The sequence below is a fragment of the Suricata suricatta genome, chromosome 17 (assembly GCF_006229205.1).
Source record: "Suricata suricatta isolate VVHF042 chromosome 17, meerkat_22Aug2017_6uvM2_HiC, whole genome shotgun sequence".
In the NCBI taxonomy this organism is placed as follows: domain Eukaryota; kingdom Metazoa; phylum Chordata; class Mammalia; order Carnivora; family Herpestidae; genus Suricata; species Suricata suricatta.
The window spans coordinates 44,564,438-44,589,640 of NC_043716.1; the positions used below are offsets into that span (position 1 = coordinate 44,564,438).

At 37.7% G+C, this 25,203-nt stretch overlaps 1 protein-coding gene across 5 annotated transcripts in view; it reads left to right on the top strand.

The window, feature by feature from the left end:
* CEP95 (centrosomal protein 95) overlaps positions 1-25,203 on the top strand; it is a 41,859-nt gene that overhangs the window by 6,046 nt on the left and 10,610 nt on the right. For 3 of the 5 annotated variants that reach the window (XR_003904424.1, XR_003904425.1, XM_029927468.1), the window contains exons 4-11: positions 3,208-3,318; positions 8,929-9,034; positions 10,642-10,757; positions 16,099-16,218; positions 16,766-16,959; positions 19,301-19,413; positions 19,594-19,723; positions 20,421-20,574. Coding sequence is in view for 3 of the 5 variants with exons in the window: in XM_029927468.1 (XP_029783328.1) it covers positions 3,208-3,318; positions 8,929-9,034; positions 10,642-10,757; positions 16,099-16,218; positions 16,766-16,959; positions 19,301-19,413; positions 19,594-19,723; positions 20,421-20,574 (1,044 nt within the window). In the remaining 2 variants the exon portion in view is untranslated. Of the gene's footprint in view, positions 1-3,207; positions 3,319-6,889; positions 7,023-8,928; positions 9,035-10,641; positions 10,758-16,098; positions 16,219-16,765; positions 16,960-19,300; positions 19,414-19,593; positions 19,724-20,420; positions 20,575-25,203 lie in introns of those variants that run through there. The other 2 variants (XM_029927470.1, XM_029927469.1) reach the window with 2 other exon arrangements.

The following is a 25,203-nucleotide window of genomic DNA, read 5'->3' on the forward strand; positions in this document are numbered from 1 at the left end:
CTGCATATTAGTGGAACAGTCTCCATTATATATCATGTCAGAAAAATGTGCACTTATAATGTGCAGAGTAGGGTGCTGCTTGTAAAAACAAGGGTAAGGAGAGGAAATATGCAGTTGATTGCTTGCAGAAGGACTCTTTGAAAGCATGTGCAAGAAACCTGTAATGCTGGTTGCCACCAATAAGAGGAACTTCAGGGCTGTAAGATGAGGGTGGGATGAGGTTTCATTATATAACTTTTGCTCTTCTTGAATTTTATTTTTTAGAGTTTATTTTAAGACAGAGAGAGAGAGAGAGAGAGAGTGTGTGTGTGTGTGTGTTTGTGAGAATAGGGGACAAGCAGAGAGCTTGAGAATCCCAAGGAGGCATTGTCGATGTAGAGCCCAACACAGTGCTCGATCCCAGAAACCGTGAGATCATGACCTGAGCTGAAATCAAGAGTAGGATGCACAGGGGCGCCTGGGTGGCTCAGTCGGTTAAGCGGCCGGCTTCAGCTCAGGTCATGATCTCACAGTTCGTGGGTTTGAGCCCCGTGTCGGGCTCTGTGCTAACAGCTAGCTCAGAGCCTGGAGCCTGCTTCAGATTCTGTGTCTCCCTCTCTGACCCTCCCCTGCTCGCACTGTCTCTCTCTGTCTCTCAAAAATAAATAAAAGACATAAAAATTAAAAAAAAAAAAAAAGAGTAGGATGCACAACCAACTGAGCCACCCAGGCACCCCTGAATTTTAAACCCCGTAAATATTTTTTTCTATTCAAAGTAAATAAAACTAAATTGTTTTTGAACCTTTTTCCAAAATAAAATATATCATGCTTGTATTCTAAAGCCAAATATACCAAATATATTTATAAATCCTGTATTCTAGATAAAAAATGAGGATTTTTCCAGTATATTATTTCAAGCTAAGGAAGAGAGGGAATCTGTGGTTTTGAAACTACATTTGAATCACTAAGAGAAGGCTTACACTATTGGTTTGTTCTCTGACAGTTAAGGGAGATAAATGTCAATCAGGATTGGTCACTTAAATCTCTCAATGTGATATTGACAACAAATTTTGCAAAAATACTCTGTCTTAAGTTTTTGAGTGCAGTTCCAGGTGAGTGAATGTGGTAAATTAGTTTGGAGATAATTCATTTTGAGGGATAACCAGGGTTGCAGTTCTTGAATAGGCTAATTTCCGGTACTTGTGCTTTTTAAACCTCCTATAGCATAGTTGTACCTGCTTATGTAACTTTTTAATGCAGAGCTGTTCCTAACAACTCTCATCCACCCCATGAAAAGTTGCAGAACTGCTTACCTCCTCCAGTACACCACAAAGCAGCTCCTTACTCCTTGTATTCTTGCTCTGTTTAAGGTACTTTTTCTGTACCATGAAGCACTGCATTTTGGTCTTAGTTGCTGGGTTGGCAGAGGATGCTCCCCATCCTGGCAACTGAGAGGTTCTGAGTATGCTCTTGGGGTATACTTGTGTATCTCATTAAGCCAGAAAAAAAGCCAGATTTCTGTTTGCTTTAAGCCAAAGAAAGTTGTCAAATACTATCTATCTGTACTGGTATTTTTGTAAAACATCACATTTCTGGTTTAGGTTTGTTTTGCATCATGAATTAAGTTATGAATGGCTAGATTCTCTCAAATACCAAATTTCCATTCTGCTTTTCCCTTACTGGTTTGAACTTGAAGAATGCAGGCATGACCTCCCAAAGGACGAACCGGCTGTCTCAAGAGTTACATTCTTGTAACAACCTGATGTTGATTAGAGTCCGTTAAGCATGCTAAGTTTCCATGTTTTTGTCATTTCTTGTCAACATCTCACTTTACCATTTATTAAAAGTTTATTATGGGGCAAGTGTTGTGCTAGGAATTGTTTGAAGATTAACTTCTGGGTGTAAAGTGAATGTAGTAGGTGATGAGGCTGGAGAAGTGGGGGCTGAGGTGAGATTAAAAAGGGTGTTACATGCGTAGCCATTGTTTTTAAAAAACTTATTGAAGTGTAGTTGACATACAAAATTATATTAGTTTCAGGTGTACAACATAGTGATTGGACAGTTCTATATATTACAACAGCGCTCACTATAAGTATAGTTAGCAACTGCCACCATACAACGCTATTACAATATTACTGGTGTTATTCCCTCTGCTGTAGTTTTTTTTTTTTATTTTTTTATTTTATTTTTTTTTTTTTGAGAGACAGAGACATCGCGAGCAGGGGAAGGTCAGAGAGAGAGACGGAGATACAGAATCTGAAGCAGGCTCCAGGCTCTGAGCTAGCTGTCTGCACAGAGCCTGATGTGGGGCTAGAACCCACGAACGTGAGATCTGACCTGAGCAGAAGCCGGAGGCTTAACCGACTGAGCCACCCAGGCGCCCCTATGCTGTAGTTTTCATCTCTGTGACTTATTTATTTTATTACTGGGAGTTATACAAACTGTATACAAAGTTACATAAATTGGAAGTTTGTATGAATGGACAGGTTTTTAAAATTATTATTACTATTATTATTTTTTGAGACAGAGCGAGCAGGGGAGGGGCAGAAGAAAAGGGAGAGAGAATCTCAAGCAGGTTCCATGCCCAGTACAGAGCCTGACACCGGGCTTGATCCCACAACCCTGGGGTCATGACCTGAGCCGAAGTCAAGAGTCAGAAACTTAACTAACTGAGCCACCCAGACATCCCACAGAGACAATTTTTAAATTTAAAAAATGGCATGATCTATACAAAATGAATCAGAGTTAACAAATAGAAAAAATGAGGAATTCCTGATGAAAGTATCCCAACAATTTTTTGTTTTTATATTACTCTACTGCTGTCATCTTCAGAACAAACCACCAGCTAGAAGTAGGATCCCCAAATCTGAAACTGTGTTGCCTCCTGCTGTTTTTTTCACCAGCCCAATAAAGTTCTGCTTAGATGCTTTATATTTTGGTATCAGTGTTACTAGAGGATGTTTTGTTAAGTCTACTTATTTTGTTTCTTGGTAAAGGAAAAAATATGCTAATTATCAAACATTATATTCAAGACTGCTCCCTTTGTTTCTTTGAATATAATCAGATATCAGGACCTTTATGTTTTTAATATTATATTATTCATTTTCCTAAATTAGTTTACAATTCTTTTATCTGAACAATAGTTACACAGTGGTATATCCATTTTGAAATTGTGAGGCTTTCAGTTTCCTGGTTAATATTTTTAATAGCTTTTTATCCTGTGTTTAGGAGAAAATATAGTGAAAGGAGATAAAGAATCTATTAGGAATCTGCTAGAAATCTTTGATGGGTTGCTGGAGTATCTTACAGAACACATCAGTGAGACATCTCATGAAAAAAGTAAGTTTAAAAATAGAAATTTGATTCATCTTCTACATCATGTCCTTTTTTGCCTTTTTTCTTTTTGCCTGTTTTTCTTCAAAAGAATTAGAATGACTAATGCATATACCTGGTAAACTGAATCTCAATTCTTAAGTGGGTGGAAAAAACTATCCTAGACTGTCTTTTGTCAGTTTGGATGTTGCTTATAAATTACTTTAATGCTAATATAAAGGTTAAATTCTGATTAAAGTTTCTTATTTGTCCTATTATTGCATGTAATGATTTATTCCAAAATTTCCTGTCAGAACTGTCATTTTTTATATAAATTTGGATATTGCTAAAGCATTAACCAGAAGAATTGGAGTGTTTTTGTCTTTAAAAAATTTTTTTAAATGTTTATTTTTGTGAGAGAGAGTGCGCGTGACAGTGAGAGTGGGGGAGGGGCAGAGAGAAGGAGACACAGAATTGAAGTAGTCTCCAAGCCTTGAGCTGTCAGCACAGAGCCCACACAGGGCCTAAACTCCCCGACCGTGAGATCATGACCTGAGCCGAAGTCAAGATGCATAACTGACTGAGTCACTCAGGCGCCCCGTTTTTAAAATTAAAAAAAAAATTTTTTTTTAATGGTTTTTATTTATTTTTGAGAGACAGAGACCGTGCAAACAGGGGAGGGTCAGAGAGAGAGGGAGACACAGAATCTGAAGACAGGCTCCAGGCTCTGAGCTAGCTGTCCACACAGAGCCTGACGTGGGGCTCGAACCCATGAACCGTGAGATCGTGACCTGAGCCGAAGCTGGACACTTAACCGACTGAACCATCCAGGCTCCCCTAAAAACTTTTTTTTAATGTTTATGGTTTTTTTTTTTAATTTATATTTGCTATTTATTTTTTTCGTAAGCATACAACCCATTTTTATTTTCATGATTTATATAAATAATTTCTCTATTATAGGCAATAAAGCTACATATAATAGAAAATCTATGTATATCGTTAATATACACATAATAAAATCTACAAGTACAAATAAAAATACTCCCTTCTGAAGAGGTGGAGAGCTGTCATAATATAATAATCTTCAAATAAATTTGTAATTTATTTTTCTTAATTTACATCCAAAAAATATTGTTAACAGAAGAGAAATTATTTTTATGTGTAGAAGACTCATATTCTAGCTTTTCTCCAGGATTGCTTCAATGATAACAAACCTTTCTTATTGATAACATACTTTTAATAGGGCTTTTATTCACCTTTTCCTGTAGAAATCACAGAATTTTTTTAAAAAATGGACATAAACACAAATGCTCAGAAACAATTTAATCATGTGCATTTTTACATTTTTTAGGCTTACATAAAACCATAGTCTGCTTGGGTATACATACAATCAAACTGATGTTTCCCCTCACTTATGAACAACTAAAGCACACCTCTGCATCTCTGTGTTTATCTTTTATCTATGCCACCTTCAGTGATCACATATTATTTCATCTTAAGGATACACTGCCATTTACTTAAACAAGCCACTAGAGGAGTTCTTCATACACTGCTATTGTAATAGTGCTGAAAAAAGCAAATTGTATGTTATTTAGCACTAGTTATTTCCTAAAGATATTTCAGTATAAATAAAATTGATGGGTAAAAGTAATAGATATCTTTTAAATGTGTTCTGACACCCAACTGTCTATTGGAGAGTTGGAGAACAACTTAAACTTTAAGTGGCAGTATACGTACCATCACTCCTTATTTTCACAAAGATTGTAGATGGCAAACTAGATGGACAATTTCATTCCCTTTTTCACTTAAATTTCTTTTTTACCAGGGACACTATATTTTCCTATGTCCATTAGTCTCCTGTAGATATCCAAAGAAGTACTTTGCACAATTTCAAATTACTCAGCACCACAGGAAAAGCCAGGACAGGTGCACCTTTCTCCCAGGTCCGTCCCGCCTCCTCCCGGCCAGCCTCCAAGTCCCCATTACCTGCGCTGTCTGTCTCTGTTGTTTACTCCGTTTATTCCAAAACAGAATGTTTCGTACTGCGTCAATGTTGCCCTCGTTGGTGGCCTTATGAATCTCCCCAAGATCTTCCTTCCAGATTTGGTAACCGCCCTGGGAGTGGTGGTTTCTGTTACTCTCTCTCCAGATGCCCTTGCCATTCTTCCAGGAGCTACAGGCGGAATCACAGGGCGGCAGGCCCTTCTTAGCCCGGAAGCCAAAAATCTTCTTCATTATCCACGCTACACGGCTCACAGAGGCTTCACCTCTCACTCGACTTTTCGCTTAAGCCAACCTGTCTCGCCACAGTAGTGCCACAGTTAGGCAGTGTTTCCGCCGGTGGACAATGTTTATGTATTTTTGAGAGAGAGACAAACAAAATGCAAGTGGTGGGGGAGTGGGTGCAGGGAGAAGGAGACACAGAATTGAAAAAGGCTCCAGAATCTTCCCGTGTGTGTTTTTGTCTTTAACGTATGTTTAGGTTGTGACAGCCTGAACATTTTGTCTTTGAGTAACCCAGTTCCCCAAATTGTGACAATTTATTGTGTGAAATCTTGATTTTATGGCTTTTAATGATAATTATAAAGATTAATATTGTCATATTATTTTCCAAAAGGTTTATGGTTAAAGTGGATCAGCAGTATATAAGAGCTATTTATAATCTTTGACCCAATATATCTCATTTCTAGGCATTTATCCTAAGAAAGTAGAGTAGAACAAAAGAAAGTTAGGTGCCTGAAGGTCTTCATTGCAATGTTATTATTGCAAAAAAAAAAAAAAAAAAAAGGACCTATGTGTCCTAACGATTTGAGATTGGTTGAGTAAATGATGCTGTATGTCATGGTTGGAGTAATATATGACCCATGTGAAAATGGATTTACTCTTGTGAAGTTATCCAACAAGTTTTCAGCAGCAGTAACAAGCGACATAAATTCTAATATGAATGAAGACCAAAAAAAATGTGGGTAGGCTCATCATTTCTTCTCACGTGATTATAACATCTGAACTTAACCTTAAACTCTTTCATGATAGTTTTCTACATTTTATTATTGTTGCTGAAAAGATTTAAAGGCAAACGTAGGTATGGCCTGGAAGGAAAAACTGCCACAGGGGATATTTCTTATTTCAAACACTTAAGTGTGCTGAGTGTGGAGTGTTTTGAGTGCTTAATATATGTTAAATATGTACCAGCCTGGGTACTCTGGGAGGATTCAAAATTGCATGCCATGTTTATTGCTCTCAAAGAAACCTATTTCTGACTGAAGTCAGGAAGACAGCCATAAACGCATACAGTAGTCCCCCTAGACGTGCAGTTATGCTTTCCACAGTTTCAGTTACTTGCAGTCACCCTTGGTCTAGGAGCCAGATGATCCTCCTGATGTACCGTCAGAAGGTCATTAATAGGGGTGCCTGGGTGGCTCAGTCGGCTAAGCCTCTGACTTCAGCTCAGATCAGATCTCACGTCTGTGGGTTTGAGCCCTGCGTCAGGCTCTGTGCTGACAGCTAGCTCAGAGCCTGGAGCCTGCTTCTGGTTCTGTGTCTCCTTCTCTCTCTGCCCCTCCCCCTCTCATGCTCTGTCCCTCTTTCTATCAAAAATAAATAAAACATTAAAAAAATTTTTTTTAAAAGGTCATTAGTAGACTAATGCTACGTCACAATGCCTGTGTCATTCAGCTCACTTCCTCTCATCATGTGAGCATCTTATCATCCCATGTCATTGCAAGAAGCAGGTGAGTACAATACAATAAAATATTTTGACAGAACACATTTCTATAAGTTTTGCTATAGTATATTATAATTGCTCTATTTTATTATTAGCTGTTGCTTATCTTAATGTGCCTAATTTGGAAGTTAACCTTTATCATAGGTATGTATGTATAGGAAAAAACATAGTATACATACGGTTCAGTCTTATCTGTGGTTTTAGGCATCCTCTGGAGGTCTTGGAACATATCCCCTATGGATGAGGGGGGACTGTTAAACAATAAAAAACAGGAGAATTAGGAGACAGTGAAAGACATGTGAAACTTTCCTAATTCAAGGCTACCTAGTAAGTATTTTGAGGCTCAGTGGCAGTTTAGTCATTTTAGCAGCAAGATTAAGAGGCTGAAAACTACCTTTGGTGGAAATTGATTAACATGAAGTTGTACACTGACAGCAGCAGTTTTTGCCATGTAGTGCTTGACTGTAGGTAGAGGAGGGATGGTGGTGGCTTTACCGGGGATGGGGCAGTGGGGATGGAGAGAGGAGGGCAGAACTGAGAGATACCTAAATGTGAACTGTGGAGGCGGGGGTGAGGAGGGAGCTCTCCAGAGGAGGTCATTAGAATGCTGAGTGAGCTTAGTGCTGCTCGGAGGGGGTTGCAGAGATGGGGCCTCCCTGTGCAGTAGTACCTTGGGTGGATTGTGTTTTCTGAAGTATGATTCTCATCTTTGCAGGTCAAAATTGATATGGCAGTTTTTTTTTAATGTTTTATTTATTTTTGATACAGAGAGAGACAGAGCATGAGAGGGGGAGGGGCAGAGAGAGAAGGAGACACAGAACCAGAAGCAGGCTCCAGGCTCTGAGCTAGCTGTCAGCACAGAGCCTGGCGCGGGGCTCAAACCCACGGACGGACGTGAGATCTGACCTGAGCCGAAGGCTTAACCGACTGAGCCATCCAGGCGCCCCAATATGGCAGTATTACCTAGAGCTGATCAGATTCTTCAAACAGTTAATAATAGGAAGTAAATCTTTATTATCGTGAGTCACATCAGAGTACAGAGCAGGTTTTGCCGGGTGCCTGAGCTAGCAGTATCATTAACTTACCACTGACGAACAAGGGGTTTGAAAGCAGACTTTGCGTCAGTGCTCAGTTCTGCCCCTCATTGTTTGAAGCTCTCTGAGCCTCAGTTTTCTCATGTGAAATTCTTTCATGTCTCTAGTGATGATTAAGTAGATTTGAATAAATAGTTTAGTTCCAAGCCTAGCTCAGGGTCTCTGCACAGTGAACGTTAACTACTGTTATTAAAATGTTGGTTGTTGAATATAGAAATAGGAGAAAAGGTAGATGTTCAAACAGAGAATCTCTAGAAATGGGGATGGGACTATCCAGAGGCGTAAATCTGAATCGTAGGAAGTTTCACCCATGTACCTGTTGAAATCACTTCCCTAGTTACTATGTTACTGCTGGTGAAAGTGTATTCCTCAGAAATGTTGAGTTGGAAAAAAAAGTGATAATCTGAAGGAAAACTTCAGCCAAGCTTTGATGTACTCTGACTCTTAGGCTAGAGAGGGATAGTCTTGGAACTTGAGGTAGGCTCACACAGTCGTGGTCTGAAGCCACACCTAGTCCTCTTGTTTCAGACATCCCTTTCCTAATAGGGAGGTTAAATGAACCTACCACCTATCTTAACATTGCTGCTAAAACTGTAGACACTGCTTTTAAAGCAACATTTATGTTGCTTCAGTTACCCAAGTAATACATGGTCTTCACAGGTGATGATTTGGTTCTTTCTAATTTCATGTTCACAGAAGCCCAGTTTACCAGGAGAAGATGAAGGTACCTTAACTGTTCTTGCCTCTACCCACCCCCATATAAAAATAGCATTATTAACTCAGAGGTTTTTTGGTGTTGTTTTTATCTATTCTAAACAGGTGAATCTGGACAGAGTTTTAAAGAATTCCACCGAGGAGAACCTTTAGAAGAGCCAGAAAGTACTAAGGAATCCAAATCATCATGGAAAAAGGTTTCTTTTGGGAGGTAGCACTCAATGTCTGTGAATTTAATCAAAACAAGTTATGCATTTTCTTTCTACTAAGAATTGAAATGGCACACAATATACCAGAATGGCAACAAAAAAAAAAAAACCAAATTGATGGGAAAATTTTACTGCCTTCTCATATTTTAAATCTCCCTGATGGAATTTTAAGAACCTTCAGCTACATGTAGTACTTAATTCTTAGTATTAAGCACCAGCATATTTTTAAGTTTTTCATCAAAATAGTTTGTTACCTGTAGAAGTCTCGGAAAGTACAGAAAAATGAAATAAACAAGCAGAAAAAAAGATGAACTTGCCATACAGGACTAAACAAAGGCTTGTTAATGTTTTTTTTCTTTTTAATGTTTCATTTATTCTTAAGAGAGAGAGCATGAGTGGGTGAGGGGGCAGAGCAAGAGAGGAGACACAGAATCTGAAGCAGGGTCTAGGCTCTGAGCTGTCAGCACAGGGCCCGCAGGGCTCGAACTCACAAGCCTTGAGATCATGACCTGAGCTGAAGTCAGACGCTCAACTGACTGAGCCACCCAGGCGCCCCAAAGGCTTGTTAATGTTTTATTATACTTGAGTCTTTTACAGTGTTTTGGGTTTTTTTTTTTTTTTTGGCTTTAATCTTATTATTTATATAGTTTTGTTTCTCCACATTTAAAAATTTTACATATCCAGTGTTTTTTCCAAGTGGCTAAATTCTTTGTAATAATTTTTAATCACTGTATAACAGACCTTATGAGTGCTTCACAATTGGCTAAACTGCTTCTCTAAAGTGGAAGTGGCTGTTCCTGGGGTTTCTTACAGTTTTTGAAAATGTGATACATACTTTTGTTTATCCAAAGAGTATGAATGTTATAAGCCTATTAAAAGTTGCCAGACTGCTTTTCAAAAAGACCATGACAGTTTATACACTCACCGACCGTATAAAATTCCTTGTTACTGCACCCTCATGAATCAGTAACATTAACTCATAAACAAATACCAGAGTTTTAAAATACTTGGGACTTTTATAGAGAAAATATAATGTCATTACAGATTTGATGGTAGTTCTAACCACAGGTTGAACATGATCCTATGACTTTTAATATGACGCTCCTTTTTTTTTTATGGAGTTTGTCATGATTTGGAAGACACGGGCAATACTTTCCTGTTTAGGTATAGTACATTGTGGAAAACATGTCTTAAAGGAGACCACCGTGAGATTAATTTCCTAATATTACTAGATTTTTTTTTTACAGTGTAAAAGTGAAACAGTGCAAGGATATTTAATGCACAGTTCACACCCTACCCAGATTCCACTCTTAACACCTGTAGAGTATCCAATGTTTTTTGTTCTCTGTGTGTATTCTCCTATGCATTTAATCCTTGACACTTTCTGCACAGTTATTTCCACCATACATGTATGAGTCAAAACAAAACAGGTTAGGCACCAAGAAGTGATAAACAGCAGAAGGGAGTGTCTTGCCCTTCCTCTGCACATAGCAGTGAGCAGTCTGAGTACCACAGACGGGCTGTTTAAAGCAGCTCTTGTCAGGACCCTTGCCAGGAAGAGCCCTCTGTGGTTAGGCCAGGCCCTAAGTAAGTACGGGAATTCTTTCAGGCGCTCCTTATCATCTGAGGCTTTGGGCCCCTCTTGGGATGGAGATGAAACAGAATCCACTGGTGAAGTAATTAGACTTGGAGACACAGCACACACCTTTTCTCTAAGAAGTAATGGTAAGTAGTTAAACTTTAGATATGTTACTCGGGGGGCGCCTGGGTGGCTCAGTCGGTTAAGCCTCCGACTTCGGCTCAGGTCAGATCTCACGTTCATGGGTGCGAGCCCCGCATCAGGGTCTGTGCTGACAGCTCAAAGCCTGGAGCCTGCTTCTAGTTCTGTGTCTCCTTCTCTCTCTGCCCCTCCCCCTGTCATGCTCTGTCTCTCTCTGTATCAAAAATAAAAAATAAAACATTAAAAAAAAATATATGTTCTCGGCATACAGCTATCAAAGTAAAAATAGTTATACTTAGGAATGTTAATAGTTGAGAAGAATAGAGCTGTAACTCAACATTGGAATTGAATTTCTGGAGTAAACCACGATTAACCTAAATATGAACAGTTACCTGAAATCAAACAAGTAGGAGTTACAGGCACATGGGCAAGTTTGTCATGTAATATGTGGGACTTGATACCCTGGGAAGAGAATTCTCAATGCAACTTAATAGTCTACTCACATTCAGATTACCCGCTAAGTATAGTTTTGTAAACTGGATGACTCACTCTTTTTATGGTTTCAACCAATAAGTCTGTGTATCCAGTGGCAATTTTTCTCCCAGGCATCAGGCCACATTTCCAGGAGTCTGCTGCTTATACCCAGTGAGTGTGAATGTCTTTGAGGCCCATTTTGAGCCTCCCACCTTGCCGTCCTCCATCCCACTTCCTGTCCTGCCTTCCTTAGTTGTCGTGCTCTTTTCTACCTTCATGTTGTTGTTTCTTCGGCTGGGGTGCTTTTTCTTCCTTTGGATTCCTGGCAGATTCACCCTTCAAAGCCCAGCCTCCCTGCATATGCCTCAGGTTCTGAGGCTCTGTTTCTACACCGTGGCCTTCTCATCTTATTTTAGTAATACCATTCTCACATTGTATAGTGAATCTGAGTATGTCTATTTTGTAAACTGAGTTGCAGGGACAGTAGCCACATCAGACTCAATTCAGCAAATAGTGCCTTCCCTGTACCAGGCAGCGGTGTTACAATGCTTAACAAAATAGACACGAATCCCTTTCCTCATGGAGCTTGCATTCTACTTTCCTCACTGGAGCAGCCAATAAGTAAGACAAATAAGTGTGAAATATATAGTAAAATTTTTCATTTTCACCTTAGTATTTCAAAACTTCTCAAACACCAGGCCCAAAGTAAGTTGTGGTGGGTTGTTTTTTTTTTTTAATGGAAGAACAAGAATCCTGAAGAAGTATTAAGTATATTAAATTGGGAATCCAGTGGCCAAATTCTCATCCAGACTTGGGTACTGACTGTGAGACTTTGGACAAGGCCCTTATTTTCTTGAGCCCCAGTTTCTTAACGTGTGAAATTGAAGAGTTCAGCAAAACCATCTGTGAAACCCCTTTAAGCATTAGTACTTTGATTCCCAAGAATAGACACTGAAATTTAAGGAATTAATGTTTAAAGAACCTCAATCTGGTTAGATAGTAGACTAAAGACATGTACTTGCCCCTGGGATGAGCAAAGTAACAGAATGACTAGAGTCAGCTGAAGGTAATAAAAGATTACTACTTGAAGGAAGAGTCAGATTGATAGAAGACGGAGGGGACTGTGATTTTAGAAATGGCATTCTGTGACAGCAACTACCATGTAGAAAGGTTGCATTTGTAAAGAGTGAATTGTTTTCAGATTTTTACTATTCAGGTTGTAATGCAATTAAGGCAAAAGAGAAAAGATTGAGAGAAAAGCCAGGCTAAGGTGTTCTGGCTTGATGTAATTAAGGGCTAGGTCACTTCCTTTTATATTTGGATTTAAGTCATCAGATAACTGTCGTCATACACATCCATAGGCATCCAACTTGGGCTTCAATTCCTGGGCTATGAAGCTTTTTTGGCGGGGGATATAATGAACATGTAACATTATGTTAGTTTCAGATACACAATCTCGGGATTTTATGTTTACATATATTGTGAAATGAGTGTCTCAATAAAGATCTAGTTAATATTTGTCACCATAGATAGTGATGACAACTTTTAAGATCTATTCTCTTAGTAACCTACAGTACAGTATTAACTATAGTCATGCTGTACATTATATTTCCATGGCATTTAACTGGAAATTTCTGCCTTTTGACTGTCTTCACCCATTTTTTTCCTACCCAGGGCTACCCCTTACTTATGAAATGTTAAATGCATTTATTATATAGATACATAATTAAATTATATTAATACCTACAGTAGACAAGTTCAGATTCTTTTCAGCAATAAAATAGTAAATCCTAAAACAATGTAAAAATCTGAGAAATTTTATAAAAAGGAAACAGCATATGAGTTTCTTGGTCATCCAAGAAACTGAAGAAAGAATGGACCCTGGTAAAAATGAACTAGCCTGGAGTCAAGCTGATGGTAGTAGAGAAATTGTAAACCATGTTAAGAATTTTGAACATTAGATCTTAGATGCTCTTTATGTAAAATAGGAAGTTACGGAGGGAGATTCACATATTTTAAACATTTTGATGTGAAAATGGCCCTGTTTCACTGGATTGTGGAAAAGGAGAGCATACGATGTGTTTGCTGGTTTTTAAGAGACGTCAAATGAGCGTCAGAAATTTTAAAATATGCAGTGTTATGAAATACATTTCATGGAGTTTGTGCAAGGTGAATTTTCCATTTTTAGTGGTTATGTCAGTTAACCGTTTTGGTAACAGTGAGTTTTCAGAGTGCGTTTTTCATACCTTTGAAGTGAGGAGTAAGTTTATGGTGAAGTCTTTCATTAAATTGAAGAAGGGATAAATAGTTATTTGGAGAGGGAGAGTCATAAGTCTGTTTTGTTTGTGTGAAGTTTGTGTATTGTAGATTTCAAAGGGAGCAAAGTGGGCGTTTCCTCAATTTGAGAACTATTTTAATAGAGCTCTCTCTGTAATAACATTTAAAGCTGATTAAATATTAAGCATTTGAAAATTAGACAAAACAATTTGACCTATAAATTTTTTATTATGGTATCAGCCGGGATTCCTAGCTCAGAGATATACCCACAGAACAGCATTTCTACAATTCTGGCACCTGTTTGTATGAGTGCGTTCAGGAAACCACGCCAGGCACACCTGGCTGGCTTAGTCAGTGGAGCGTGCAGCTCTGTATCTCAGAGTTGTGAGTTTGAGCCCCACGTTTGACGGAGAGATTACTTAAAAATAAAATCTGAAAACAACAACAACACATTTTATTTACAAAAACAGTTGGTGAGTCAGATTTGGATCTTGGGCCTTAGTTTGCCAACCTCTAACCTAGAGAAAATCATTGTTAACATTTTGATTTCTTTACTTATGGATATGCAAATATGCATTACATATGTTCTTTTAAAATATAATCAAACAACGGGGCACCTGGGTGGCTCAGTCAGTTAAGCTTCCAACTTCGGCTCAAGTCATGATCTCACTATTTGTGGGTTCGAGCCCTGCTTTGATCTCTGTGCTGACAGCACAGAGCCTGGAACCTGCTTTGGATTCTGTCTTTCCCTCTTTCTCTACCCCTCCCCTATTCAGTGTCTCTGTCTCTCTGTGTCTCTTTCTCAAAAATAAACATTAAGAAATTTTTTAATAAAAAAATACAATCACACAGGCATATTAGTAATTTTCTTTTGCTTTTTTTTTACAATTAAAGTATAGTTGACAAAATGTTGCATTAGTTTCAGGTGTACAATACAGTGAGTTGACAACTCTGTGTTATGCTTTGCTCACCACATAGTTGCCATCTGTCACCGTACATTATTATAATGCTGTTGACTATATGCCCTATGAGGTTCCTTTCATCCCTGTGACTTTTCATTCCATAATTGGAAGCCTGGGTGTCTTCCACTCCTCTTTACCCATTTTGCCCATCTACCTACTTTGTCCTGTATAGAAACCATCAGTTCTCGGTATTTATGGGTCTTTTTCTTCTTGTTTTGTTTGTTCATTTGTTTTGTTTTTTGAATTCCATATATAGGTGAAATTGTATGGTATTTGTCTTTCTCTTACTTATTTCACTTAGTGTAATATTCTCTAAGTCTATCGGCAAGGTCTCATTTTTTTATGACCAAGTAATATTCTTGTGTGTGTGTGTGTGTGTGTGTGTGTGTGTGTGTGTGTGTTGTGTGTGTGTGTGTGTACCACATCTTCTTTATCCCTTCATTTATCAATGGACACGGGCTGTTTCCATATCTTGGCTATTGTAAATACTGCAATAAATAGAGGTCTTTTCAAATTAGTGTTCTTTTTTCTTTGGGTTAATATGCAGTCATGGAATTAATGGATCATAAGGTATTTCTATTTTATTTTTTTTGAGGAGCCTTCATGCTGCTTTCCATAGTGGCTGTACCAGTTTACATTTCCACCAGTAGTACATAAGAGGTCCTTTTTCTCCACATCTTTGCCAACACTTGTTATTTGCCTGTTTGATTCTAGCCATTCTGACAGGTATAAAGTGATAGCTCGTAATTTTGATTTGCATTTCCCTTGATGATTAGTGATGTTGAGCACCTTTTCTTGAGTCTTTTGGCCAACTGTATGTTTTCTTTGGAAAAGCGTCTATTCAGGTCCTGTGCCCATTTTTTAATTGGATTATTTGGGGATTCTGATGTTGTTACAAAGTTCTTTATATACTGCAGACATTACTCCTTTATCAGACAGGTCGTTTGCACGTATCTTCTGTTCCGTAGTTTGTCTTTTTGTTTTGTTGATGGTTTCCTTTGCTGTGCAGAAGCTTTTTATTTTAGTGTAGTCCCAGTAGTTTATGTTTTGCTTTTGTTTCCCTTGCCTGAGGAGACCTAAAAGAAAACTGTTGCTAAGGCTGATGTCAAAAAGATTACTGTGTAAGTTTTCTTCCGGGAATTTTATGATTTCATGTCTCACATTTAGTTGCTTAATCCATTTTGAGGTAATTTTTGTGTATGGCATTTCATTCTTTTGCATCTAGCTAGCTGGCCAGTTTTCCTACCATCATTTATTGAAGAGACCATTCTTACCCCATTGTATCTTCTTACCTCCTTTGTTGTAGATTAATTAACCATATAAGCATGGGGTTTATTTCTGGGCTCTCTATTCTCTTCTTTTGATCTATGTGTCTGTTTTGTGGCACCTGTTTTTCTAAAGCAAAGTAATATAATATAAAACTTTGCTTTTTAATTTGTATAAATGGTTCTGGACTATAGAACTAGATCTCTCTGGTAGTTATTAAAAGTAGTGGGTAGTTTGAACAGGCAGACCAGCATAGTTCTAGGATTATGTCATGCCTGAGACTTCTATCCTTGGAGTATAAAACTCTTGGTTTTTAGTATAACATTCAGCAATAAAAAAATTCTATCTTTAATGTTTTGTTTTCTAGGTGCTGAAGGCCCTAACGAAATGCGGTCCAAAAAAGCCTCAACTGTATCCCATGAAGAAGTGCTCCACCCTCCCTCCTCTAGTTTTTTGTCCAGGAGTAGGACATCCTATGTTGAAGACAGTGAGTAGTAATGTGTCATTAGTGAGACTGCTGCTGTGAGTTAGAGCCAAAGGTTATTTCCTGGCACAATTTCTGGTGCTATTAGTTTTTTCACTTTTGTTGCTTTACACTTTATGTGATTCTTTTTGGTTTTACATGATTATATTTGTAAACGTTTCCTGTAATAAGCTTTGATTTCTTAAGATGGTTTTTGGTCTCGTGTTTTGCATCCACTATTTTATTATCTAACTCTTCTCTCAAAGACTTGAGGACATTACAAGTATCTAATATGTTAGCATATCAGTTGATGGTCTTCAAATTACTAAGGAATGACAAAACGTAGTAATTTGAAAAATACTATTTCTTACTGTTATCTCTGGGCTTTTATTTAGTATTATGTAAAGTCATTGTTAATGGCGAACTAGTTTTAAAACCTGTGAGTGAAACATAATTTCTGTAGCTGTTCTTCAAGCCATTTAGGTTTTTAGTATCTGTAGGTATCTGCATATATAAAATGATGTGTTTCTTACAGTTTCATCTTGATGTCCACTTTCCTTTTGCCCATTAGTGGAAATTCCTTCTGCAGATGTGATTCCAAGTGCTAGGAAGCTGGGGGAGCCTATCCAGTCAGCTATTCCTTTACATCCGCCCTACCACCCTTCAGAGCCCCGAGCGCCCTGTCCTATAGGAAAAGAGTACTTGCGTTCAAGTCATATCTCCTCTGCTGTGAATTCTACTGGAGAGGGCACTACGCTTTCTGTGGTAAGTGGAAAAGCTTACTTTCAATCAGATGGACATCTATCAATTTAAAGAGGTCTCTGGTAGAATGGTAGTCATGTATACTATACTGATCTGAGCACTGTACTTCGTAAATGTTGCCTCTGGGTATACCTAATGTTCGTACTCTAGGACAGTAGGGATGAATGTATAGAAAGGAAAATAGTAAGAGCTAACAAATTGTTCATTTTGTGTCAGGCACCTAACAACACATTGTTCATTTTGTGTCATGCACAGTTCTAGGTACTTTACAGGTATTGAATAATTTAATCCTTACAACAGCTGTGGAGGTTTTTTTTAATTTCCTAGGGGGAAGCTGCTATAAAAAGGTTAAGTATCTAGTCTGAGATCACAGCAACTGTGGAGTCAGGATTTGAATTCAGTATTCTAGGGAATGCCTGGGTGGCTTAGTCGGTTGAGCATCCAACTTGGGCTCAGGTCATGATCTCACAGCTCGTGATTTTGAACCCCATGTCAGGCTCTGAGCTGTCAGCACAGAGCCTGGAGTCTGCCTCAGATTCTGTCTCTCTGCCCTACCCCAACTCATGTGTTCTCTCTCTCTCAAATATAAAAATTTTAAAAAATTGTTTTAATTCAGTATTCTAGTTTCAGAACCCATATTCTATGTCTCTAGTTAAATCACTTAAAAATTTTTTTTTTAATTTTTTTAATGTTTTATCTATTTTGGGTACAGAGAGAGACAGAGCATGGTAGGGGGAGGGGCAGAGAGAGGGAGACACAGAATCCGAAGCAGGCTCCAGGCTCTGAGCTTGCTGTCTGCACAGAGCCCGACGCGGGGCTCGAACCCACAAACATGAGATCTGACCTGAGCCGAAGCCGGCCGCTCAACCAACTGAGCCACCCAGGCGCCCCAATCACTTAAAATTTAATAAGAAAGTTTGAAAAGCAACTTTTCACCCCTATTCCTCTTATCCAGTGTGAACTGCTATTAATATCTTGGTCTGTTTGCTTCTACTCTACTTTGGTGGGGGGGGAATCCCTTTTTATAGTTATCCTGATCCTATCCTCCTAGAAATGAACATGTAAGGATATGCAGATGATGAATGTATAAACAATGAAACATTCTCATTAAAAATTTAGAGAGTGCATAAAAAGTACAAAGATAAAATGAGTATCATTAGCATTGGGTGGCCATCATTCTAAGCATTCGGTGCATCTATTCAGGTAGGAAGGTGTATAGGTTAGAGAGAAAAAAGGGGTCATAGGATAATGGTTACATTTGGGGACTTGTAGAGAGAGCTGGTAGAGGGGCTTCTGAGTTGCTGGTAATATTCTGTTTCCTGACCTGAGTAGCATTTCAGTGGGAATACTCCTTTTGAAATAATTGTTTTTAAATTTTTATTTATTTTGACAAAGAGGGAGAGAGAGAGGGAGACACAGAATCTGAAGAGCCTGACGCAGGATTCAAACTCATGATCTGTGAGATCATGACCTGGACTGAAGTCGGACACTTAACTGACTGAGCCACCCAGGCGCCTCCTGAAATAATTCTTGAGCAGGACACTTAAACTTCACTAAAAAGTTTTTTAAAATGTGATTGTTTTATAGTTGTTATTTACTAAAAAGTTTAATTTTACGTATACAAGAAAAACAAGTGAAATTGAAGGGAGTTTTTAACAAATTATTTTTAATGTCTTATTTTTGAGAAAGGCAGAGTGCAAGCAATGGAGGGGCAGAGAGAGAGAGGGAGACACAGATTCCAAAGCAGACTCCAGGCTCTGAGCTGTTAGCACACAGCCTGACATGGGGCTCGAACCCACAAACCATGAGATCTTGACCTGAGCCAAAGTTGGACACTTAACTGACTGAACCAGCCAGGCACCCTAACTTGAAGAGATTGTTAAACATCAAATGTCTCTTCATAAGATTTCCTCTGAAGTTAAGAAAGAAACTGTTAAAAATGTTAAGCATTTATATTAATAAGGTTTTATTTTTAACTGCTTCAGTTTTGGACAGTGTCTCTTGACTTTTTGATACCAAAGAGAATTATTTTAATACTTAACCATTTGTGATCTGATCATCTTTTCATTGTCCAGATTAAGTCATAACCCCTGAATTTTCATGTTTGCCTTTCTATTTGAATGGCATCCTGACCCACACTTTTTATCTGAGTTCAAGTTTATAGACATTTGTTCCTTTGGTATTGAGGATCAAGAGTATTGTGACGAATATGTTTTTAAAAAAGTAAAACATGAAGAATAAAGGGACCTAGCTTTGTGCCATAGGTCCTCCCTTTCCCTCCCACCCAAAATGTTTTATGTGCCATCTCTATAGCTTTTTTAAATCAACTCTTTTTTGTTAATAGGAATCAGATAATAGAGTTCTCTTAACTTCTACGTTGCCTAAAGATAGCAAACAGGAAATGGGTTCAGCTCAGATCCAAAGCCCTAGGACAAGGAAGCTTCCCAAAGCAAAAAGGTAGGTAATATTACTGCAGTCTGTTTTCAGTGTGTTTTCAAAGGGATTTGAAGAAAGGAGTATACTCTCCAACCTGAGCTGTGAGGACCAGTATGAATTTGTTAAGGCGTGGATTACAATTATTTTGAACTAAGTAATGTCACTTGGCTACTTAAGTGTCCCATGGTAATTTTATTACAGATATGAAAGTAGACCTACAGTCTCATCCTGGGATTCATCCTTCTCCCAGAGCGTAGGAAAGAGGTTAACAGAACAAGAATTACACGCAGTTTCCAAGAAACTCTCTCAACGGCTCTCTGAACTAGATTGGGCAAGTCTTGTTTTTTATCTATATTGAGATTGCCATAGTTGGTGAGTATTTAAGTGATCTTCCAATTGAAGATGGAAGCTAAGCTAAGGTACTAAAATTAGTTGTCTTAGTTATTGTGAAAATGTTCCATGAATCAAGCAGATAGGACAGAGGATGAGAAGTCATCTCCTAGCCTTTCACAATATAACCAAATTTGGTATGGATTTAACCAGATTTTTGTTGAATTCTGAAAGCTTATCATTTAATTATTTACTTTTTTAAAGATTTTATTTTTAAGTCATCTCTGTACCCAATATGGGGCTCAGACTTATAACCCCAAGATCAAGTGCCACATGCTCTACCAACTGAGCCAGCCAGGTGCCCCGAAAACTACATTACAACCTTTATTTTGGACCATCTAAGACAGATTTGGTATAAAATTAGATTTCTGCTTCTCACAAAATCCAATATTACAGTTTAGGGGTATCATTGAGTAAATGCATCAAATCCTTATGTGACTTACTCTGAAGTTGATTGAAACTGAATAGTCCATAGCACTGATTAATACATATTCTTCACAAACTAAATTTGCATAAGCATCTAAAAATTATTAGTACCTAATTATGTGAAGAAGCTTTTTACAGATAACTGTTTACTCTTTCCAACTTGCATTCTGCTGAAATGAGTGAAAGATGTTTAAAAAGTATTTTCTCAATAGATGTTAAAGAGTGCCCTGGGTGATCGAATTAAAGAAAAGACTGGCTATGAAGAAGATAATATTGGGGATGAAGAGATGGAGAGTGGAAATGAGGACACCCTGTCTCAGCACAGTGACAGCATCATGGAGTGCGGGCCGAAGAAGCAGAGGCCAGGTACGTCTCCCAGGGAAGCCAGGGTGAGGTTCTAGGGAACCATGTAGGCACTTCGCTGGTCTGTAATGACTGGCTTTTTAAATATTTTAGAAATATGTAGAAGGATCAGAAATACTAATAGCTATATCTTCACCATCTAAAAGTAGATGCTAAGAATTATATGTGCTTTACACCTTTTGTGTTTAAAAATTAGAGTTGAAATCCCCTCTGTCCTACCTGCTGTCCATTTTTTTTCTTTGAAGAAACAACTCTTTCAAAGTTGGTGTCTTCTTATCCCTGTTTTTACTTTTTGATTTTTTTTGTTTGTTTTATTGAGATAAAATTGACATATAATATTGTATTCGTTTCAGGTGTATAGTGCTTGTTTCAGCAGCACACATATACTAAAATCATTTAAGGTATACAGTGTAATGATTTGATATGTTTAAGTTTATTTTGAGAGTGAGTAAGCAAGAGTGGGAGAGCGAGAATCCCAAGCAGGCTCTGTACTGGCAGCATAGGGCCTGATGCAGGGCTCGAACTCATGAACCATGACATCATGACCTGAGCCAAAATCAGAGTTGGACACTTAACTAACTGAACCACCTAGGCACCCCTTGATAAATTAATATATTGCAAAATGATTAAGTTTAGTTAACATCATTTCACATACTTACAAATTTTTTGTTAATTTTTAAGATTTTTTTTTTGCATCTTTCAAATATACATACAGTATTGTTAACCGACTGAGCCACCCAGGTGCCCCATCAAATATACATACAGTATTGTTAACTATAGTCACCAGGCTGGACATTCAATCCCCAGAACTTATTTATCTTATAATTGGAAGTTTGTGCCTTTTGACCACCTTCATACCCACCTTTGGCAGTCACCAGTCCATTCTCTGTATCTATGAGTCTGTTTTTTTTAGATTCGACCTATAAGTGAGGTCATACATTATTTGTCTTTCTTTGACTGACTTCACGTAGCACAGTGCTCTCCAAGCCTATGCATGTTGTCACAGATGGCAGGATTTCCTTTTTATCCTATGGCTGAATAATATTTGTTTATATATGTTATTTTCTTTATCCATTTATCTGTTGATGGGCACTTAGGTTGTTTCTTGGCTATTTTAAATAATGCTGCAGTGAACTTGAGGGTGCATGTATCTTTTTGAGATAGTGATTTCTTTTCACTTCTGGGTCATTTGGTGTTTTTTATTTTTTGAGGAACTTCCATACCGTTTTATTTTTCATACTGTTTTACTTAGTGGCTCTACCAGTTTACATTCCCCCTAACATTGCACCAAGGATTCCCTTTCCTCTCCATTCTCTCCAACACTTGATATCTTATTTTTTTCATATAATAGCCATTATTCTGGGGTGCCTAGGTGACCCAGATGGTTAAGCGTCCAACTCTTGATTCCAGCTCAGCTCACCATCTCACAGTTAATGAGATCAAGCCCCACTTCAGACCTGCTTGGGATTCTCTCTCCCCCTTTCTCTCTACCCCTCCCCCGCTCTCACACAGGCTCATTTGTGCTCTCAAAATAAAAAAAAGAAAGACAACAGCCATTATTCTAATCAATGTAAGATGACATCTCATGGTGATTTTAATTTGCATTTCCCTGATGATTAGTGATGATGAGCACCTTTTTGTGTACCTGTTGGCCCTCTGTGTGTTGTCTTTAGCAAAATGTCTATTCAGTTTCTCTGTCCATTTTTTAATTGGATGTTTTTATTTTTTTACTATTGTATGAGTTCCTTAATATTTTGGATATTAATCCTATATAAGATACCTGATTTGCAGATGTTTTCTCTTACTTGGTAGATTGCCTTTTCATTTTGTTGATAGTTTCTTTGTGCAGAAGCTTGGTATAGTCCCACTTGCTGATTATTGCTTTTGTTGCTTTTGGTGTCAAGTCAAAAAAAAAAATGATTGCCAAGACCAATGTCAAGGAGCTTACCCCGTTTTCTTGTAGGAGTTTATGATTTCAGGTCTTACATTCAAATCTTTAGTTCATTTTGAGTTGATGTTTGCGTATGGTGTAAGATAGGTTATAGTTTCATCCCTGAGAAATGTGGCTGTCCAGTTTTCCCAGCACCATTTATTGAAGAGACTCTCCTTTCCCCATTGAATATTCTTGGCTCATTTGTTGTAAATTAATTGACCATATATATGGGGGTTTATGTCTGGGTGCTCTATTCTGTTCCATTGATCTCTGTGTCTGTTACATCACATTATTTTGATACGATGGCTGTGTGAAAGAGTTTGAAATCAGGAAGGGTGAGGCCTCCAGCTTTGTTCTTCTTTTTCAGGATCACTTTGGCTGTTGGGTGTTTTGTGGTTCCATACAGATTTTGTGACTGTTCTATTTCTGTGAAAATGCCATTTGATAGGGATTACACTGAATCTGTAGATCACTTGGGTGGTAACAGTATTAATGCTTTCAGTTCTTGAGCATGGACTATCTTCCCATTTATTTGTGTCTGTCTTTCATCAGTGTCTTACAGCTTTCAGTGTACAGGTTTTTCACTTCCTTGGTTAAATTTATTCATAGGTATTTTATTCTTTTCTGAATTATTCAAGTATAAATAACATACAGTGTTATATTTCTTTCAGGTGTATAATGATTCAGTAATTCTATAAATTTTTTAGTACTTATCATGATAATTGTATTCTTAATCTGCTTTATTTCACCCATCCCCATCCCACTAAGAGTCTTTTTGTCTCTTATTCTTTATAAAAATTTCCACATACAGGTGAAATCAGATGGTATTTGTCTTTCTATGATTGAATTTAGCATTACTCTCTAGATCATCCATGTTGCAAATTGCAAGATTTCATTCTTTTTTTATGGCTGTCTTTTTGAAGCATTGTAAATGGGACTGTTTTCTTAATTTCTCTTTCTTATAATTATTAGCATATAAAAGGCAACTGATTTTTGTAGATTGATTTTGTATCCTGCAGCTTTATTTTTTTAATGTTTATTTTTGAGAGACAGAGTGTGAGTGGGGGAGGGGCAGAGAGAAAGGGAGACAGAGGATCTGAAGCAGACTCCAAGCTGTCAGTGCAGGGCCCAATGTGGGGCTCAGACTCACAAACCATGAGATAAATGACCTGAGCTGAAGTCCGACACTTAACCAACTGAGCCACCCAGGTGCCCCTAAAGATTCTATTTTTAAAGTAATCTCTGCACTCAATCTGAACTCACGACCCTGAGATCAAGAGTCACATACTCCACTAAGCCACCCAAGTGCCCCTGAATGCTTTTTATTTCTTTTTCTTATCTAATTGGTCTGGCTAGGACTTCTACTACTCTATTGTTTATGTGCATATATACAATATATGTGTATGTATAAAATTAGGCATTGTTACTGAAATGAGAAGAAACACTTTCAGCTTTTCACCCTTAACTATGTTAGCTGTGGGCTTGTCAAATATGGTCTTTATTACATTGAGTATGTTCCCTTTATACCCAGTTCGTTGAGAGTTTTTATTATGAATGGATGTTGAATTTTATTAAGTGCTTTCTCTGCATCTGTTGAGATATTTTTATCCTACATTTTGTTAATGTAAATCACATTGATTGGTGGATATTGAACCATCTTTGCATTCCTGGACTAAATCCCACTTCATTATGGTGTGTGATCCTTTTAATATACTATTGATTAATTTGCTAATATTTTGTTTAGGATTTTTGCATCGCCGTTCATCCATACTCATTTTGCATTGATCATCATTATTGCTGGTAACTTTGTTGTGATGTCTTATTTAGATTTGGTATCAGGGTAATGCTGGCCTTCTAAAATAAGTTTGGAAGTGTTCCTTCCTCTTCTGTTTTTTGGAAGAGTTTGAGAAGGATTGGTATTAATTCTTCCTTGAATGTTTGGTAGAATTTTACCAGTGAAGCTGTCTGATTTTGGACTTTTGTTTGTTAGATGGTTTTTGAGCACTGATGTAATCTTACTTGTAATTAGTTTGTTCTGGTTTTCTGTTCATTATTTCTCTTCTTTGCTCATTTCTAAATTAGATTATTTGGTTTTTTGCTATTGAGTTGTATGAGCTTTTTGTTTGTTTTTAAGTTTGAGAGAGAGAGAGACAGCACACACGCTAACGGGAGGGAGGGAGAGAAAGAGAGAGGGAGAAGGAGAATCCCAAGCAGGCTCCTCAGATGCAGGGCTCAGTCTCACAGTGAGATCATGACCTGAGCCAAAATCAAGAGCTGGAGGCTTAACCAACTGAGCCACTCAGACATCCCAAGTTGTAGGAGTTCTTTATATATTTTGGATATTACCCCTCATCAGCTCTCTAATTTGCAAGTAAATATTTCTTCCAATCCAGAAGCTTTTTAGTTTGATGTAGTTCCACTTGTTTTTCATTTTGTTGCTTATATGACACCTAAAGTATATCCTTCCTATTTTCTAATGTATGCATTTATTGCTATGAACTTCCATCTTAGAACTACTTTTTGTAATTTTGATATGTTATATTTCCTTTTCCATCTGAAGATTTAAAAAATTTCTCCTTTGATTTCTTCTTTGACCTTTTCAGTAGCATGTTGTTTAATCTCCGTATATTTATGAATTTTTCAGTTTTCTTATAATTGCTTTCTAAATTTCATATCATTATGGTCAGAAAAGATGCTTG